Source organism: Dermacentor albipictus, chromosome 6, assembly GCF_038994185.2.
Source record: "Dermacentor albipictus isolate Rhodes 1998 colony chromosome 6, USDA_Dalb.pri_finalv2, whole genome shotgun sequence".
Lineage (NCBI taxonomy): Eukaryota > Metazoa > Arthropoda > Arachnida > Ixodida > Ixodidae > Dermacentor > Dermacentor albipictus.
In genome coordinates this window covers 125,557,348-125,576,085 of record NC_091826.1, presented here as the reverse complement: position 1 = coordinate 125,576,085, position 18,738 = coordinate 125,557,348, and the positions used below count along the sequence as shown (strand labels likewise).

At 45.4% G+C, this 18,738-nt stretch overlaps 1 protein-coding gene and 1 pseudogene across 4 annotated transcripts in view; both read left to right on the top strand.

Annotated features, from left to right (window-relative positions):
• The first annotated feature begins 275 nt into the window (after positions 1-275).
• LOC135899412 (sodium- and chloride-dependent glycine transporter 2-like) overlaps positions 276-18,738 on the top strand; it is a 204,790-nt gene continuing 186,327 nt past the window's right edge. For 2 of the 4 annotated variants that reach the window (XM_065428653.1, XM_065428651.1), the window contains exons 1-3: positions 276-418; positions 6,472-6,712; positions 9,615-9,746. In XM_065428653.1, coding sequence (XP_065284725.1) covers positions 6,544-6,712; positions 9,615-9,746 — 301 coding nt within the window. In that variant the 5' untranslated portion in view covers positions 276-418; positions 6,472-6,543. Of the gene's footprint in view, positions 419-1,450; positions 1,518-6,471; positions 6,713-9,614; positions 9,747-18,738 lie in introns of those variants that run through there. The other 2 variants (XM_065428652.1, XM_070541316.1) reach the window with 2 other exon arrangements.
• Positions 13,749-16,912, top strand: LOC135899420 (uncharacterized; annotated as a pseudogene).

Here is an 18,738-nt window from a genome sequence, read left to right as displayed (position 1 = left end):
GGAATACAAGGGATAGCACCAGATCATACCTGTGTAAATTAAAATTTAGTTCTGGAATACAGCATTGTAATTCTGTGAGGGTGACTTCCAATTTATGTGTGTGTCACTATTGATTGTCCCAAGCAAAAAGCAAATGGTTTAGGTCTGTAATTTAGAATGACTTTCTTGCAGAATATTTCAAAAGAGAATTTTCTAAATGTAGCCGTGGTGATATAAGCAGAAGTCGGCAGAACCTACATGACTGGTGTACAGAAGGTTGCAAAGAAGAAGAAGAACCAAAGCGCCAGCTCAGATTCGGAGAAAAAGCTGCCGTGTCGTGACTACAGTGGCTGCGGCAGGTTCACGACGCACCAAACCCATCCGCGGTCGCATCAATTACCTGCAGCGATCATTACTTACGCCCTCCAGCACAACAGAGGTAGGTCGAGAAGCCTTTTTTGACGCGTCGAATGGGCGCGATTATTTCGCAGTAGAAGTACGAAAAGAATTACTGAATTCGCTCTCCTGCCTATCCACGCAGCTGACGGCGACCTTCACTGCGGCTACCAGGACTCCTTAGTTCTAACTTAACGCGACGCGGCGAGCTGTTACGAGCATGCGTTCATTGGTGGAACACACGATGTTACTGCCCCAAAGAAACGAAGGAGCTTCATTGTAAGCGCTGTCCGAAACTGTGGAATGCCCTAGCAGATGGCACTAGATCAAGATAGACCATTTGGAGATCGTTAACACACATCGGATGTACAGTGCAGGACTCACATTTCACACATGAGTCACTCACACGATGGACTGCTTCATCGACGTGAGTCGATGAAGCAGTCCATCGATTGGTCGTACGGACCCTTTACTCATTTTATATGGCTTTCTGCTGCTGAGTACAAAGTCATGGGTGCAACTCCCAGCTTCAGCAGTCACATCGTGACGAAAGAGAATTGCGAAAAGCACATCTGAGGCGAGCATTGGGAGTGTATTGAAAACCACAGATGGTTGAATACACTGTGGAATTGAGGTCTCCGGTGACACTTTTGCTAAGTCAGCACTTCAAATTTTAGGCAGTCCTAGAAGGAGTACTGACACCAAATTTAATAGGGCTTGTCAGTTTCTCCGTCAATTTAAGGTCCACTCTCTCATATGTTTAGAAATGATGAGGAAAATACCGAAGTGCCCTAAATAATTTGCTAAAACGCTTGCTCTCTGTTAACCAGTTTCGGTTCTGTTACCGAGGGCAGTAATGTGTCAGGGTTTCACGATGTAATGCTTCGCTGCGTTCTGGTAATCACAGTGCTTGCCACGCGAGGCACACGCCAGTGCCGCGGGAAGAAACGCACCCAGATCTGTTGGTAACTTATTTGTTATGAGTAACGTCATCATGGGTAGCCTTACATTTGCGCTATGTCTGCGAATATATCTCTGTGTCGTAATTCCATGACAACGTTGGTGACGCCAGGTCCATCAATTGGAGCCATACTTCCCCTGAAAATAAGCTACAAGGGTTTCCGTCAACTTGCACGACCAAGGTGTGTCAGTTCTGCTAGCTATAAGCGTGTAGTGCCCTTTGTGTGAGTTTTAAAAAATATGAACCAGAATTCCTTCATATTACAATAAAGGAAAGCACTTCGTCGTGTTGCATCGCTGTATTATTGATTCCAATCATCGTTTTCTGTGTCCCAACATGTGACTTATGCAGAATATTGCCACCTACTCTACTCGACATGCCCGCAGCAGAAAAGGGCGAGTTGACGTAATCCCAATGTGACCTCTATTTTTGCCGCGCTAGGTAAATGGGCTAGGACTAATGTCATATGAGAACTTATAGTCTCAAATATGTGGCGCCTCTGCGGTTTTTTTATATTCGTCTGCTTCTCGCTTTCAAAAGCTCTGTCCTGTCTATCAATGATGGATTTGGTATCACGGAACTTTTATTTTTCATTCTAGCAGGACTCAATATTTTCATTTCTGTCCTTTAACGTTGTCTAGTGATTCCCAGGTAATTTTATGGTGCCACCTGTGCATTACGTTTTTTTTCTTGTTGTTGTACAGATGGTTTTTTTTTTGCACTGGTGACGTGGGAGCCTCTTACCAAAACGAGGGTGGTTCCACGACTCCGAGTTTGGACGTAACAGCCTTATTTTATGACCAAAAGTCAACACACTTACTTTAACGGCAGTTTGTTTGATTACAGCCAAATTAATGGGTTCAGTATTATATAAATTCAAGGGAACGGATACACCGGTAATGCTGCGACTAGAAAAACAAACGCGCTAAAATCAGAATATAACAAAATATTCGCTGCATTCGGTATATTCATTATATCAACGACATAGTAAATATAGCACTGCATCATCATAATCATAATCATCATCATCATCATCATCATCATCATCATCCTACTTTATGTCCACTGCAGCACGAAGGCCTCTCCCTGAGATCACCAATCACTCCTGTCCTGTGCAAACCAGATTATAGCTCGCGCCTATCAATTTCTTATTTTTTACCTCACGTAATCTTCTGCCGTCCTCGACGGCGCTTTCCTTCTCTTGGTCCCAAGTTTGTAATCCTAATGGTCCACCGGTCATCTAACCAACGTATTACATGTCCTGCCCACCTCAATTTCTTTCCGTCAATGTCGATTAGAATATCGGCTATCCCTGTTTGCTTTCTGCTCCACACCGCTTAACTTCCTGTATCTTAACATTACGCCTAACGTTCTTCATTTCATCGCTCTTTGCACGGTCCTTAACTTGTTTTCGAGCTTCTTTGTCAGTCTCCAAATTTCTGCGCAATATGTCACCCCTTATATAATGCATTCATTGTGCATCTTTCTTTTTAATGATAATGGTAAGCTTCCAGTCATGGTCCGACAATGTCTGTAGAATGTGCTGCAACCCATGTTTATTCTTCTGCAAATTTCCTTCGCGTGATCAGGGTCTCCTGTGATTAATTGACCTAGGTAAAGGCACTCCTTCAGAGAATCTAGAAGCTGACTGGCAGTCTTGAACTCTTCTTCTCTTGCCCAACTATTGATCATTATATTTGTCTCCTGCATATTTACCTTCAACCCAACTCTTACACTCTCTTTGTTAAAGTCCTCAATCATTTGTTTCAACTCGTCCCCAGTGGTGTTGAACAGGTCAATGTCATCTACAAATTGAAAGTTGCTGCAATATTCGCCGTTGATCCTTACTACTAAGCCTTCCAAATTTAATACCTTGAATACTTCTTCCAAGCAGGCAGCGAATAGCGCTAGAGAGATTGTGTCTCCTTGTCTGACACCTTTCTTTATAGGTATCTTCCGACTTTTCTTGTGGAGAATTAAGGTAGCTGTGGAATCTCTGCAGATACTTTCCAAGACATTTACGTAAGCCTTCTCTACTCTTTGATTATGCAATGCCGCTGTGACTGCTTCTGTACTTCATGAAATACTTTTTCGTAATCTATGAAAGCCATATACAGAGGCTTATTGTACTCTGCGCATTTCTCCATAATCTGATTAATGACATGGATGTGATACATTGTAGAGTATCCCTTCCTGAAGCCAGCTTGTTCCCTTTGTTGACTAAATTCCAGTGTTGCCTTATTCTATGGCAGATTATCTTGGTGAACATTTTATAGAATATTATATGGCCTTTAATTTTTTAATTCTTTAACGTCTTCCTTTTTATGGATTAGTATAACGTTGGCATTCCTCCAGTTCTCTGGGACCTTTGAAGTCGATGGAAAGTTCGTATTAAGGGACGATAATTTTCCAAGCCTTATGGCGCCGCCATATTTGATCAAATCGACCGGTAATTCATCTTCTTCTGTTCCTTTTCCCCGTTTCATGTATTGCAAGGTCCTTCTAACTTCATTGATAGGTATAGAAGGAGCCTGTAACCTGTGTATGTCTACTTCGAATGGAGGTATCGTGGCAGCTTTGGGTACAGTACAGGTCAGTACAGAATTCTTCCGCTGCTTTTACTATATCTCCGAGATTAGTGATTATATTCCCCTGCCTATCTTTCAGTGCGTATATCTCTTATCCCTTATTGTCTCCTTGTTGATTACTGTTTAGAGTTCCGCGAATTCTGTCTGATCTGTTGAGTTGGACACTTTCATTCTTTGTGGTTTCTTTATTAGGTCGTTTGTTATTTGAGAGCGCTTATCTTTTGTTTGCCTTGGTGCCTTCCCTCCAACTCAATTGCAACTTCTGAAGCAAGCCTAGTTACGGTTTCATTCATTACCTCTATGTCATCGTCATCATCTCACTGTTCCAAGGCTGCATATTTGTTTGCAAATACCAGCCTGAATTTGTCTGCTTTCACCCTTACTGCGCCTAGGTTGGCCTGTTGCTTTTTGACAACTTTTGCTCTTTCTCTCTCCAAGTCGCGGTGAATCCTAGCCCTCACTAACCTATCATCACTACATCAATCATCTTCTAAAAAGCAAAGTTGGTCCTAGAATTGTTCTACAGGTGCTTTCGGAGGTCTAGGTTTTTAATCTCATTACGCTCCAATTCTGCGCTACGGCCCTTGTCGGCCGTTCTCTTCCCTTTGTCATAGCACATGTACGTGCTTGAAACGTTTCCTCAAGTAAATAACTCAAATAACTGCTTTTTGCGGTTTCAAACCCCTCAACAAATGGCACATTAGATATGATGTACATAATATTTTCTCATGTTTGGCGGCTTTAGGTGACAAAACAAGGATGATTTTGAGGCACACCGTAGACGGGGACACCGGATTAATTTAGCCCACCTGCGGTTTTTTGTTTCATGCACCCCAAGCACTGTACACGTGCACTTTTGCATTTGCTCCCCATCGAAATGAGACCGCAGCACGTGGGACTTGATCCTGCAGTCCTAGGGCTTAGCATCGCATAGCTGAAACCACTACGCAACTACGGACGTCTATGATGCAGACTGAAAAACTTTTTTAAACATAAGACAACAAAAGCAAAAATCCTGCCTAAATGGTGACTCTTGAGTAAATATGGACGCCTAAATCTGTCCGATTAAAGTGCCGCTAATAAAAGTTCCCTCTATTTTATTCATTGCATAGCGACTGAGTGGCTTGAAATAATTTCTGCGTTAAAAAATTGTATAGGCTTAAATTAATCGCACGGTTTGAAGGCAGTTTACAAACAAACGTATTATTTTCGCAGTATACACTACAAGTCAGGGCATAAACATAGAAGAATGGAGATTTGCTATTTCGAGTGAGGGAGTGGTCACGTGATGGAAGCAGGAATCGCTATATCATATAGAGTACAGCATGCAGTTGCCAGTTACTTTCTGAAAGAGAACAGATATCTTTTTGCTAGGTATGTAATATATTGCCGTTTCAAAAAAAATAATGGTACCGCAGGCATGCTGTTTATTATCAACAGTTATGTTATGGAAGAGATCACTGAATAAGTATATTGTACCAGCAGTATTTACGATAAAGACAGCTGAGACCTGCCTTACTCCAAGAACAACAACACCAGCAAATAACTGTTGGCCGGAGTGCCTAAAATCTACGCAGACAAAAATCAACATGAATGTAAGGTGCACAAAGGATCTTAAGTAGATATCAAGGGCCTAAATTAGCACAGGAAGGAGCAGGACTAATTAAAAAAAAAAAACTTGCACTAGCTGAAGGTGCGGCAAATATTTTTCGTACTTGAATGCAATGTTTAAAGCTATTTTGAATGTTTCTAATCATTTTTGCACTCGTAGTGCAGCTTTAATGCAATTACGTACGATCGCGATGGTTGCACGCGCGCGAGAACAGCAGCGACCATGCGTCGCTGAGAAATATCCGCTCACGTGCCTCGTCAGTCTACTACGCCGGAACTAAAGGAGCTTTCTTTTTTGCGTTTGTTGTACAGCAAGACTCCTGCAGATTGTCAGAAAAACGAAAGGCTCCTAAGCCTCACTATTATTACTTACGATTCATGCACAACTGATCCGGTAAACTTCACTTGTAAGACCTCGGTTATGCACAGAGGAAAACAGCTGAAAATATTCGAGCCTCTGTTTCAACGCACTCCGTTGCCTATTTTGCACGCGATATGTTGCGGACAACGTGAGTGGTCAAAAGCGGAAGTCGTACAGAGCTTACGTTATTAAACAGCGATAACGACTATACCTAGAACTGCATAGTGTGTTAAATAGGGTATCCGACAACTTGCGCTCATAAAATCACAAAGACGCGCTTCTCCTTTCTCTTCAAGAAATAAATAAATAAATAAATAAATAAATAAATAAAGAAAGAAAGAAAGAAAGAAAGAAAGAAAGAAAGAAAGAAAGAAAGAAAGAAAGAAAGAAAGAAAGAAAGAAAGAAAGAAAGAAAGAAAGAAAGGAAGAAGTCACTGTATAGGGCACATTTTGGCATACCTGGACTAAGGAAAGGCTTATTTTATTTCTTCGCAAGAAAATAACAATCACACCGGAAGGCCTTACAAATATATCAGTGACTCAAAACTTGCGATCTTTTTTTTCTCATTGCGCAGCAGCCTCTGCGGTGACGTCACATTTCAGCGTTTCAGCGTACAACCTAGCAAGAGGGCGTCTGCCAAAGTATCATGTCGAGTGGTTCGGGAGGCTCAGGAACTGGGGACGAGGGAGCTGGTCTTCCACCGGATAAACAGTACTACTCATCGAGCCGGTCGTTCCTGTTCGTCTGCATCTGCATCGGCTGCAGCTACCAGTGCGTCACTGAATTCCCTTACCTCATACTCAGCCATGGCGGAGGTGAGCTATCTGCTCTAGCCGGAGCAATATCGAAAGTTAGCTTCTGTTCATAATGAATGCGCACAACGTGAGAAAAGACGCGATAGATGACTGGACGAGCACTCACTCATAACTCTAAGCTTATTGCCCAAATGATGTCGTTTATGCACGTGTAAAAATATCCCAGCAAAATCTATCCAAATGCATTGACACGAAACAAGGACGCGTGCACAGGGAAATATACGGAGTGTTTCTTTTTTTAACTATACAATTTTTTCATAAAAAGCTATGATGGTAGCAAACGTTGACAACTTTCTTGATGAGGCGGACCTACTTTTTGATCATTACATTAGTTTCATAACGCCAACAAGAATCTAATTATTATGAACAAGAATCTAGATATTAGAGCCATGCGGACGGCCGTTTATGTGACATCCTTGCAGGCATTTTAACGCAACCCTTTTTTTTTATCTTGAGAACCGCACCTGATTCGAGATGTTCATCATCGAAGTCCCTTGACGAAATGTCGGCTTCAACGACACTGTTTATTCTTCCTCTGTTAATCACTTCAAACATCCAACTTCCTGAAAACCTCCACGTTGTTTTGAATTCATGTACGAGGTATCTAAGCAATATTCTCTTCATGTGTCGAATTCGAAACAAAATAATAATTTTTCGTAAGTGTCGTAGCAGCGATCGACGTCACTTTGAGCTAGCCATGGATGCCATCCATAATTGATAATGTCAATAGTTAGGTTACAATTAAAAATTTTATCTAAGTGGTTGTGCTAGTAGAAAAAGCGTAACCATTTTACAAGCTCTGTCCTTAGTGCCAGTTTCGAGAAATCGGCGGTCAAGTCAGCTGTCATTCCAGTTAACATGTTCCCGTAGCGCGCATGGATGTAGCTTGAAATAAAAGATGCTTAATGGTGCAGCAACACATTTCCCATAGAGGTTTTGTGTCTATTTCCTTAAAGTGGGGACACAAATGCTTAGGGTTTCAGAAATGCCTGACTGTGTTACTCCGGTAAGATAAATGCTACAAATAAAACAATTTGTGACAATTTTTCAGGAGAAAGTAATCCATACAGTGTTCGGTCGTAAGTGTAGGTGACGTTTCTATGATCCCAATTTCAGGTCGACTTTATTTGGACAAAACTACGGTGGTTCTGTAGTGAAAAGTGTTTTACTGTTTTCTTCAAATAGAACGGAGTAAGACGCTAGTGTCGAGGGCAAGGTGGCTCCGCCAGCATGGGAATCATACGTAGCATAGAATTTGCATATACTTCGTGGATAAGGCTTTAAATAGCTTTGTGGTAAGTGCAAAAGTCGTGTGCCTAAGCGTCTATGAAGTTGACGAGGTTGTGTCTGACGCTGCGAGGAAAGCGAGCGCCGGAGGAGAAAGGTGCCTGGAGGAGGAGAAGAGGATTGCCGCGCCAGCAGTCTTTCTGTTTGCGCTTCGATTCCGCGGGGCTCACTGCGCAAGTGTAGCGAAAATTTGGAGGACGCTAAAGCTTCCCGTTTAAGAGTGGAACGCGATAGCATTCGAATTTCCCTGCCTGCTTCTCATGCTTCTCGGCAACGGCAGCTTATGCATCTTATGTAATCGTAATGTTAACCGGGAAACAATGGCGGAGAATGCTGTGCACGAAGGCGAGCTTTCTAGTAGAAGCATGTCATATTGCTTGGTGGATGCGCGGAGGCGAGAGGTATCTGGAGGTGTTGCAAGGAACCGGAGGCGCCGCTCTATGAATAGAAGAAACGTTGGAAAAGGGGTGTTTGTTCGAGCTCCCGGGTAACATAACTATGTTTATTCATTATTCAAATCTGACACTATCACATCTGTAGATTGTGTATAAGTCGTACATTACAATTTTTCCGACGCATTTTGATTTGATAAATTCAATTAGTTCAGTAACGTCTCTGGCTATACAGAAGGTTGCCCGGTTGGGTACGTGTTGTTCGGAATGATTTTTCGCGAAAAGATGGCGGACGTTGAACGCCGGACGGTGACGTTGCATTTTCTGTGACGGGCAGCCCTTAACGCTCGTACGTTAACATCCGCTTTCCATGTGGCACACCAGGCGTCGCACCGTCGAGATCAATGTAGCACCCGCGGCCCCGTTCGCGCCCCTTCCGTTTGTGCTTCGACGCTGTTGGTGCTCCATGTGCATCTTCGCGGCTCCCATACAAAACATTCCGCAGTCGGCTAGCTGGTTTGAAATAACACTGTTTCACAGAGCAACGAAGAACAGTATTTGAGCGAGAAAACAGCACACGACACCTGAGCGCAAAGGTGTCGTGTGTTGTTTTCTCCCTCAGGTCCTGTCCCTTCGTCGCTCTGCGCAACACTGTTAAGTGCGTCCATACGCTTGTGCGTAACCAGTGTTCACGAGGTTTCTTAAATCGTGCATTTCATGAAGACATTGCATTATCAATACAAAATTTGTAATTGTTATGGATGTGCGCAGAAACTCATCAGCTTCATGCGTTTAGAAATATGTGCTTGCTTAGAACTTCACGAAGATAAAGCGTAATAAGTGTCGTCATACGAAACCGTGAACTCACGAGCAGGAACGTTGAGCAAATATGGGCACTACAAGTCGTCTGTATGGTATCTCAGTGGTAGCTGCGCCAGATTTCTTTCGAACGCATTTTTTTAGGAAACAGTATGGTTGACCGTGATGTTGTTACCGATAAGGTCTTACCCTTTTGATTTTGAAATCGTTCACTTCAAGAAGACATTTCATTATAAATACGACAAATGCATGTGTGCAGAAAGTTAACTTCATGCGTTCCTTCATAGGGAAGTCTGTCGAGCCTAACAACCCGCAATCCGATGCTGCGTGGCTATAGATCGACCAACGAGGTCTGACAGCAGTTTTTACGCTTTGTGTGTCAACCACGGCGCCTTCGACTGCAGCCTGCTTCCTGCTCTCGTACGCGGTCGTGCTGATACTGCTGGGGATACCAATGGCGGCCTTCGAGATGTCCATGGGCCAGTTTCGCGGCAGGGGCTGCCTCGAGATGTGGACTTGCGTGCCCGTCGCGAAAGGTGAGTCTGTTAGATTCCCGAATGTCGGCTGGAATAAAAAAAAATAGCATCGTGTATACTTAGCATATTTGTCTACGAAACACCGCGTCTTGCTTCTGCCTCCGTAATACTAGAATATTAGCATGTACGTTCGCTCAAGTAGTGTACAGGTAGACCATTGGGCATCTATATTCGAGGTCCCAAGGCCACAGACTCGTCTAGGCCACTATAATCTTCCGGCTTGCTGTGACCTACGAAAATGGCAAGAAAGATATAACTGCCGAAACTCCCTAGTAGTACTAGTCAGGTAGTGCTGAAACGTTCTTTTCAGTCGCTGATCTTGCAAACATACGTCTCTGACGTATCCGAACACGTCTCCTCGGTGATGGCAACGTTTGGTCGGTTTCATTTGTTTGTTTGGCCCTATTAATAATTCCCTATACTTAAATTTGTATTTACGTAATTCTTAATTATTTATGCAATTATTTACCAATCTCTTGCTGGTTTGGAACATTAACAGAATTCTGTGATAAATGTACTTGCAATGAACTGAAGAACCTCTAACCAAGATCGAAAACCTCATAAGCAGGATTTCGTTGCGTGTTGGCGTTCTTAACGAAAAAAAAATTGTAGCAAATCATGAAACTACTGTGAAAGGTTTAGACTCCGTCCCCAGCAAGGCACTTGCAAAACTATCTCTAGGAATCGGAGCTCCAGCAGGGAAGTGTCATGACGCAGAAAACCACCTTTGTAGGACAAATTCACTATTTTTTTTTGGAATCTCGGATAAGCATGGGGAATCAGTGGAACAATACGAGGCACAAGTAATTTCTTTCTGCGTTCAAAAGCTCGATATTGCTGTCGTCACCTCTTTATAGAGCGCGCAAACAGGCTGGGATGTTTTCGACAAGGCCGAAAACCGCCCCATTATAGTTAAGCTCACACGCTTCAAAGAAATATTGAAGGTTATTTTCGTCGCTTTGAACTTGAAAGGATCGTAGTTCTCGATGCACGAAGATTTTTCTGAGTAAGTGGAAATAGCTCGCAGAAAGCTTTACTCATATGCCCAACAGTCGAACACCCTGTTTAAGATTTGCTTTAACAAAGTGCACATCGGCATTAGTCAATAGATTTATGACACCGGCCATGACTCCATGATTGAAATCAAGCCATAGCAATCGCAATGGTTTCCAAAACGTTTTTCATTACCCACCTTTCCTCGTGTCTGTTGTACTGCCACTAAAACAGTTTCGGCATTCAACCATAACATAGCTGTGATGGGGAACGTTCGAAGTTATCTTCAAAAAAAAAAAAGACATAGTGCATGCATGTTGGAAGATCCCTCTACTGACATCGCTGCTTTCCTTGAATCGTGGCTGAAATGAAGGATGAAGTACTTCCTGAAGATAAGACCTACACTTTTCATAGACGTGAAAGGGTAAGCAGGCGTCGTGGCGGTGTCGTGGTTCTTCTAAAGCAAACTTCGATTGGATTCTAGTTGCAATGAAGAGCACACATGAAATTATCTGGGCTAACAAATCGCTTGTTTCACAATCGGTTTTACTTGTATTGTGCTATCGTAGGCCAGATTGCGATATTTCATTTATTAAAAAGTTTTATACAGTTCTATTAGACATACAGTCACAGCTTCCAAAAGCAAGTTTGTTACTATGCGGGGATTCAAACTTTCCTGAAACTGACAGGTTTCCTCTTACTGGGAACGAGTCGCTAATCGACAGATTCCTTAGATCTCATTCTTTTACTTATTATTTATTTTATTTACCCTCTGAAAGCAATTACAGTACAACTCATGGCTATATCACTCTCGCCATTGTTCAAGGTTAAAGTCCTGATATGACTGAATCACTGCAGTGTATAAAAGGGCTTAGTGATCAAAACCTCATTCCCTTCGACGTTTCCATCATGATTACCAACCCTCAGCTTCTGACAAAGGTTATACGCGACTGCAGCAGAGCCAGTTTTGCAGCAGTAAACGCTGAAGTTGAGATTCTCTAGCACCACTTCTCCCGATTCGTATATTCTGGGCCTGTAGATCAATACTATTCACTATGCAAGAAGAAAAATATTCCTCTTACAGAAGCATAGGTACCATTAATTTCCTAAACGGTGATGTCGGCGTGCTCTGGTTCTCTATGGCGTAAGAAGTTTATTGAAAAGAATGAAACGTCTATTGTGAGACGCTATACGAATAAATTCTTGTGATGAATGTGAGAAATACTCTGAGCACTCGCACCTGCGTAGGATTCGAATGAAGTGTTTCAAAAGGAAATTGTATCACCAAGATCTGCTTAACGTGCTTCGCAGTAACCATAAAAAATTCTGGAACACACTTTGGCTGAAAAACGGAGAACTCGCCAGCATTCCTGTAAATAAACCATCTAGATCCCCTGTTCCTCAAGAATACCAATGCACCCCTACTTTAGTTTTGTTATAACTCGATAATCCAAACTTGTCACTACTTCCCTACTAGATTAGAGTGTTGCCTAAATCAATGCTGCATTATAGCTCATCTGACAATTTGGTGGCAGCACTGTGAAGGCTGGCTGGATTTTAACCAATCAGAAAAGTGAGCTCCTTCGGGTTGTGTTAGTCCGCGCTCGCTTTCAGCCATGGCCTAGTCGGCTGAACGTCCGTATCGTGCGAGTATCGCAGGATTGTGCTCGAACGGGAACGTTTGCATAGCGCATTTTCGTGCGCTATGCAGATGCCGCTGTTATGAGCCACGACCAACTCTCCCAAGCCTCTATCCTAATACACCATACCGGACTGTTTAAGTAGTACTCTTGTTCGTTTGCATTCTGTAGCGTGCTTACCGGGTTTCTGCAACGTACGATTGCTCCTCGCGGAAGCCGATAAAAACATCTTAAGGTCGCCCCTGTCTTGTAAGGTTGGTTGTGTTGTACGGGCACTATGTCATTTTACAGCGAAACTGTATACAGCACACACCTCGGGATTTCTTCTTGGCGTGGTCTGTGAGCAAAATACGCTATGCGGCAAAGCCAACATTCCGACTAATGCCCTGTATCTCTAAATCTATCTTCGACAAAATCATTGTGCAAGAGCCTGCTAAGACGACTCTAACATTACGCCCAGTTTCACTTACTTGTCAATCATTTAGCTTACCGTGAAGTTACAAACGTTTCGGACTTGCCGTTTGCCGTCAACACGGCGGCGCTAACGCGACGAGCAAGGTTACAAAAAGAAAAAAAAACGACTGCAACTCGTGTTTCGCCGAAATTAATCTGAAAACAAATTTTATCGTCTGAGACTGCTCAGACGTACGCATAAGCGTGGGTATGTTTATCTCAGGTGATATAATGGATAAATTATCAGTCGCACTTTTGACTCAAATACCATGGTGCCGCCGCCACGCCATTCCACGAGCAGTACAAAGCCCCTATCAAACGGATAGCCCCATAGTAGGTTTATTTAGCAACCTTCACTATGTCGTAGCGTAAAAGAAGGAAAGACACAAAAGAAAATACGACAGTTTTATCACATATGGAGAGATCTAGAACGCCTGGCAGCACAGGTTTTAATTTGCGCACTTACACAGGCTCGTTTGTGAAAGTTGTCTTCACTGTATAGATTTGGTTACATGGTGGCCTACGTATTGTACAAAAATCTGAATTGTCGACTTCAGTCATTGCAGAATGAAGTGCATTTGCAGTTCATTCTGTAATACAAATGAATTATGCCTGCACACCAACAGCCAGCTCAAAATATCTAAAGCAAGAAACCACCCGCAAAAGTAGAAATGTAAGTTCCAGGCATTTTCGAAACTTCACATGACAGTCCTGAACGTAAGAAATTCTGACGTAAACGTTTGATGAAGCTAATAAGATGGGCTTACACATAATGTCATGCTCATGCAACCTATATACAATGGTCCGGGTACTGCCTTTCAGACGCTGCGACCCGTCAATACATATCCTCAACATATACTGCCCTCCGCATAAGCCGCGCGTATCTTTTAATGAAATCTTCCTTCGCGCGATAAAAATGGCAGCCAAAGAGCCTCTAGTGATCGTTGGAGACTTCAGTGCTCCCAGCCTTCATTGGGGCTACCACTTCGAACAGGCAATAGGACGTAAGCTGGCGGAGCTCATCTCGACCCTCAGCCTCACGTTGCTCACGGACCCGGCGTATCCCACCCGAGTGGAGAATTCGGTAACCCACGACACGTTTCCCGACCTTTCTCTCATTCAAAATGCTAGAGCGGCTGCTTGGGAGAACTTGGGAGATTCTCTAGGCAGCGATCACCTCCTTCTCCGGATCACACTCATGGCGAAGGCAGTGCGCAAAAAATGGGGTTAGGCCAAGCTGACCGATTGGCACAAATTCCGAAATCACACTATCCCTCCCGTACTATTTTCCGGTGGCTAAGCGGAGTGGGCTAACCACATATACAACATTCAGAAACAGCACGTCACAACACTAGAAACCACCGAAGAGATCCCCACAGTGGACACCCACCTCCTGCATTTGTGGGAGGTGCGCCGGAGCTTAACTAAACGGTGGAAAAAGCAGAAAACTAATCGCAAATTACGCGACCGCATAGCCAAACTCACAGAGCAGGCTTCAGCGTATGCTGCCTAACTCTCAGATTCAAATTGGATAGAACGCTGCGACGCCGCAGCTCATCAGATGAGCTCGAAGGGAACGTGGCGTCTCTTTCGCAGTCTAATCAACCCCTCCCAAACGAGAGGGGAGACGCAAAAGCAGCTCCGGTGGGCTCTGCAAGGGTATCAAGGTACGACGGCGCAACTTGCGGACACCCTGTGCGACAGATATCTCTGTCGTACGGAGGACCCGCTTGGGCCTGAGTACATATACTCTGGCAGGCCTAATGAAACACTTGATGCCCCTTTTGAGTTGCCCGACCTTAAGGCGGCCTTAGCAAAAATGCGCCGGGGTACGGCTCCGGGATGGGATCACATAACAGGGATTCTGTTGGCGAACCTACCGGACCCAGCCTACCTCCATTTATTAGAATACATCAACCAGATCTGGCACGGGCGTCCACTCCCTCCCGAGTGGAAAACGTCACTTGTGACGTTTATCCCAAAAACAGGTAAGGCCGTGAATACGGACAACCTGAGGCCCATATCACTGACTTCATGTGCGGGCAAGCTTATGGAGACGATGGTTTGGGATCGCCTCTTTCCATACCTGGAGAGTAGGGGCTTCTTTGCAGTCACCCTGTTCTGATTTCGCCCCCACATGTCTGCACAGGATGTCCTTCTCCAGCTGCACGGGTATGTAATACGACCCACAACTATGCAACACAATGACAAAGCCATCCTCGCCCTTGATCTGAAAGGGGCTTTCGACAATGTTAAACACGGAAGCATTCTGGCCAACTTGAGTTCTACCGATTGTGGGGCTAGGGCCTACGCGTATGTAAGAGATTTCTTGACTAATCGCCAGGCCTTCCTTCGGATTGAGAGCGAGGAATACGGCCCTTACATGATGGGAACACGGGGTACCCCTCAGGGAGCGGTGTTACGACGTAACATAGCTATGATGCGCCTCCCAAGCCAACTGGCCCGGGTGGAAGGAATTCAACACGCGTTATATGCAGATGACATTACAATTGTGACCACTGAGGGGAGCCTGGGGGGCATGGAGGCCCGCCTTCAGCAGGCCGCTTCCATAGTCGATGCGTATGCTATGGACTGTGGGCTCCAATGTGCTCCAGCGAAATCAGAGCTTCTGCATGTCAGAGCGAACCCAAAGGATAGGACAGCAATTCACATCTCTCTGTCAGTAGGTCCTATTAGAGAGTTGGAGGAGCTCCGTATTTTGGGCCTTTTCATTCACCACAGGCTCAGACCAGACTCCACCATTGTGAAACTCAAGAGAGTAGGCGAAGAGGTAGGGCATATGATCCGTCGCGTTTCCAACAAGGGGGGCGGTCTGCGGGGCAGGGACGCGCTTCGGCTCGTCTATGCCTTCGTGACTAGCTGGATCCTCTACGCGGTGCCATATCTCCGCACTAGTAAGCAAGACGAGGTGCGAATAGACGCCATCATCCGGAAGGCAACTAAGCGAGCCCTGCATCTCCCGGTGGCTACCTCTAATGCCAAACTGAAGGCATTGGGGGTACTAAACTCCTACCAGGAGCTGCGGGAGGCCCACCTCGTGAACCAATACACGCGGCTCATGCAGGTGGCCCCTGGGCGCCGCCTGCTAAACCGCTTACACATCCGACACGACTGCACTCCAGAGGAGACGGAGCGTATCCCAGTACTGTGGCGCCATATGCTCTGGGTCTCCCCGCTCCCCCGTAACATGGACACTGACATGCACGAAAACAGACGACAAGCGTGGGCTCGGGCTCTTGAGAGACAACACGGCTCCTGACCCGGTGCATATTATGTAGACGTAGCAGGGCCGTCACCCACGGGATTTTACACGGCCACTGTTGCTCACCAGGAAATACACGTCGATGGACTCTCCTTTCGAGCCCCGAATTCAATGCGAGCCGAGGAAGAAGCGATAGCACTTGCTGCCGCCCACGCCAATTCGAGAATAATCATTACGGACTCCCGAAAAGCATGTGATCATTACTTGGCTGGGGAGATCTCCCCCTTAGCTGCTTTCATTCTAAGACGGACTGCCACTGATCCAACACCGAAAAGAATCATTTGGGCTCCTGGCCATCAGGGCGTACGAGGTAATGAGGCCACTGACGCGGCTGCCCGAGTGCTTATTTACCGGGCTCCTCATCCCAGCTCTTCTGGCTCGGAGACTAACCAGCCGCTGCTGCGATTCAGGGAAATAATAACGCATTATAGCGACAACCACGCGTTTTCCCGGCCCCTCCCCAGGGGCTGAGTAAGACGGAGGAGCGAACTTTAAGGCACCTGCAGACAGGTACTCTGCTCTGTCCTGCAACCTTAAAGCATTACGATCGTAACACGGATGGGTGATGCCCGCACTGTGGGGAGACCTGTGATATCTTCCACGTGGTGTGGGCATGTATTCAAAATCCCCACCTCCCCCCTTCCCCTACCCCTTCCAGAGAGGCATGGGAGACTGCCCTCCTCAACTGCTCCTCGCTTGAGTCCCAAAGGGCTCTGGTGAAACGGGCGAGAGACGGGGCATTGTCATGCGATGTCCCGGACTAGGGACGCCGACCATGTAGCGGGGCCACTCTGTGGCTCCCAAGCTCTCTTGCAGCAATTAAAAGTTTTCACCACCACCACCTATCCTAGCCCCTACTTGAGATAACAAGCATGTTTCATCGACGACTACCAAGCCACGGCAAAAAGGATTAAGAGCTGCAGTTGTTAAACCTATTGCGATTCCCTTCAGAATATGCCGCCTCACCGGACAGGTATAATTTTGAACGCTATGCATACTTAAAAAAGACGCCTGGAATCGACCGAATAAACACAGAACGCACAGCCTGCCTGTCTTGACGAAGGCCATCACATGAGCTCGCGTCCAAGGTCGTCTTGATCCGCAGAGATTGGGCCATCACGACTGGTTGTGCACTCTCCGAAGTTCACCACCACTGGCACAAGGCTATCAACATCATCATCAATGATGGGATCCACTTTCTTCATCGAGTCTTCGTCTAGAACGCGCTGCACATACTTTTTACACTACTCACCAGCCACTTCCTGCATCCCTTTCCAAATCAGCGACTCCATATCTTGCGTCTTGGATGTCTTGTTTTACCTGGCCGCGAAACCTTTGACGTCACCTATTGGAGCTCCAGCGGATTCCGTTGGCAGTGATAAGGCACAACGATTTGGCATGATGGTACAGCAATACAGTCCACTCAGTTTCGATCTACACGCATGTTAGTGTTTTCGACGAGATTTGTGTACTCCGCCTTTACCATGTCCTGGCCATACGTAACACCCTGTGCAGAAAGGCAGTCGTGCATTTCTTTTTTGAGACTGCTCATTCGCGGCATCTTTTCCTGCCTCAGGGAGTGATAAACTGCATTGTCCATAACTTAACACTTCCAGGTGGCAGAATAGGCAGCTGTTTCTCAGTGAAACACTTTTCGTAGTGCTCTCCATTCATCTACTCATAATAATCGGCTGAGTTTCCTTTGTGCGAAACACTTCCCCTGCATGTTCAACAAAGCCATTTTCATGGCCGCAGTGGGTCACCATAGGCCTGTCGCATTTGCGACTGGAGTTTTGGAGGCCCGTCGACAGTCTGGATCGACGTGCCCTATACACCGTATCTGCGGTTTCGTCAACCCACACTTGACTGCTGGTGTGACCGGCCTTGACCTACGTTTCAATGGTGTAAAAAATATTTCTACCTTTGCTTAGCAACTCCGCAACATGGTACAGGTAGTGGTGGCGAAACTGCACAATGTGCGTCGCTTCGTTGAGCACTGCATTCCGAGACGACTTCTTGTATCGAAATCCAAGCTTCTTCAACATCCAGCATATAGCTGGCGTTGATACGGATGGCAGCCTGCTGTCGCCTTCTAGGTGGCGCATCAGGTGGGCGACAGTGGGGATCTCGTTTCTCAGATAAAAGCTGTGAACGACCCTTCGCACACCTCCAGGTATAAGCCATCCATCATATTTTTGTGCTTACGACCTCTTCCACCAGAACGCTTTGTCCGTGTCAACACTCTGTCCGCCTTTTCATTCGCGGACACCCAAAAGCATAACATGCGCTACCTCAGAAAGAAAGAAGTCAATGAGGAAGGGCCGTGCTTGCATGGGTTCCCAGTTCAAGAAACGATATCTCCAGGCGAAATCATCCAAGATCGTTAAAAATAGTGCCTTTCGACGCAGCAAATTTGATAACGTCCGTAGATACAACTATCCAGGCCATTAGTCACATTTATCGGTATTTTGGAACTTCCAGAATTCGCAAGCGGATGCCGCTCCGCTAGGCCTAGCCAAAACTAAGGGGTAAGCCCCACCCAGGCGCTCGAATTTCATAGAAACCACGATGGAGGTTAACGCTTCTACCTCGCAACCGCACAAAGAATCGATCGAATGCGTAG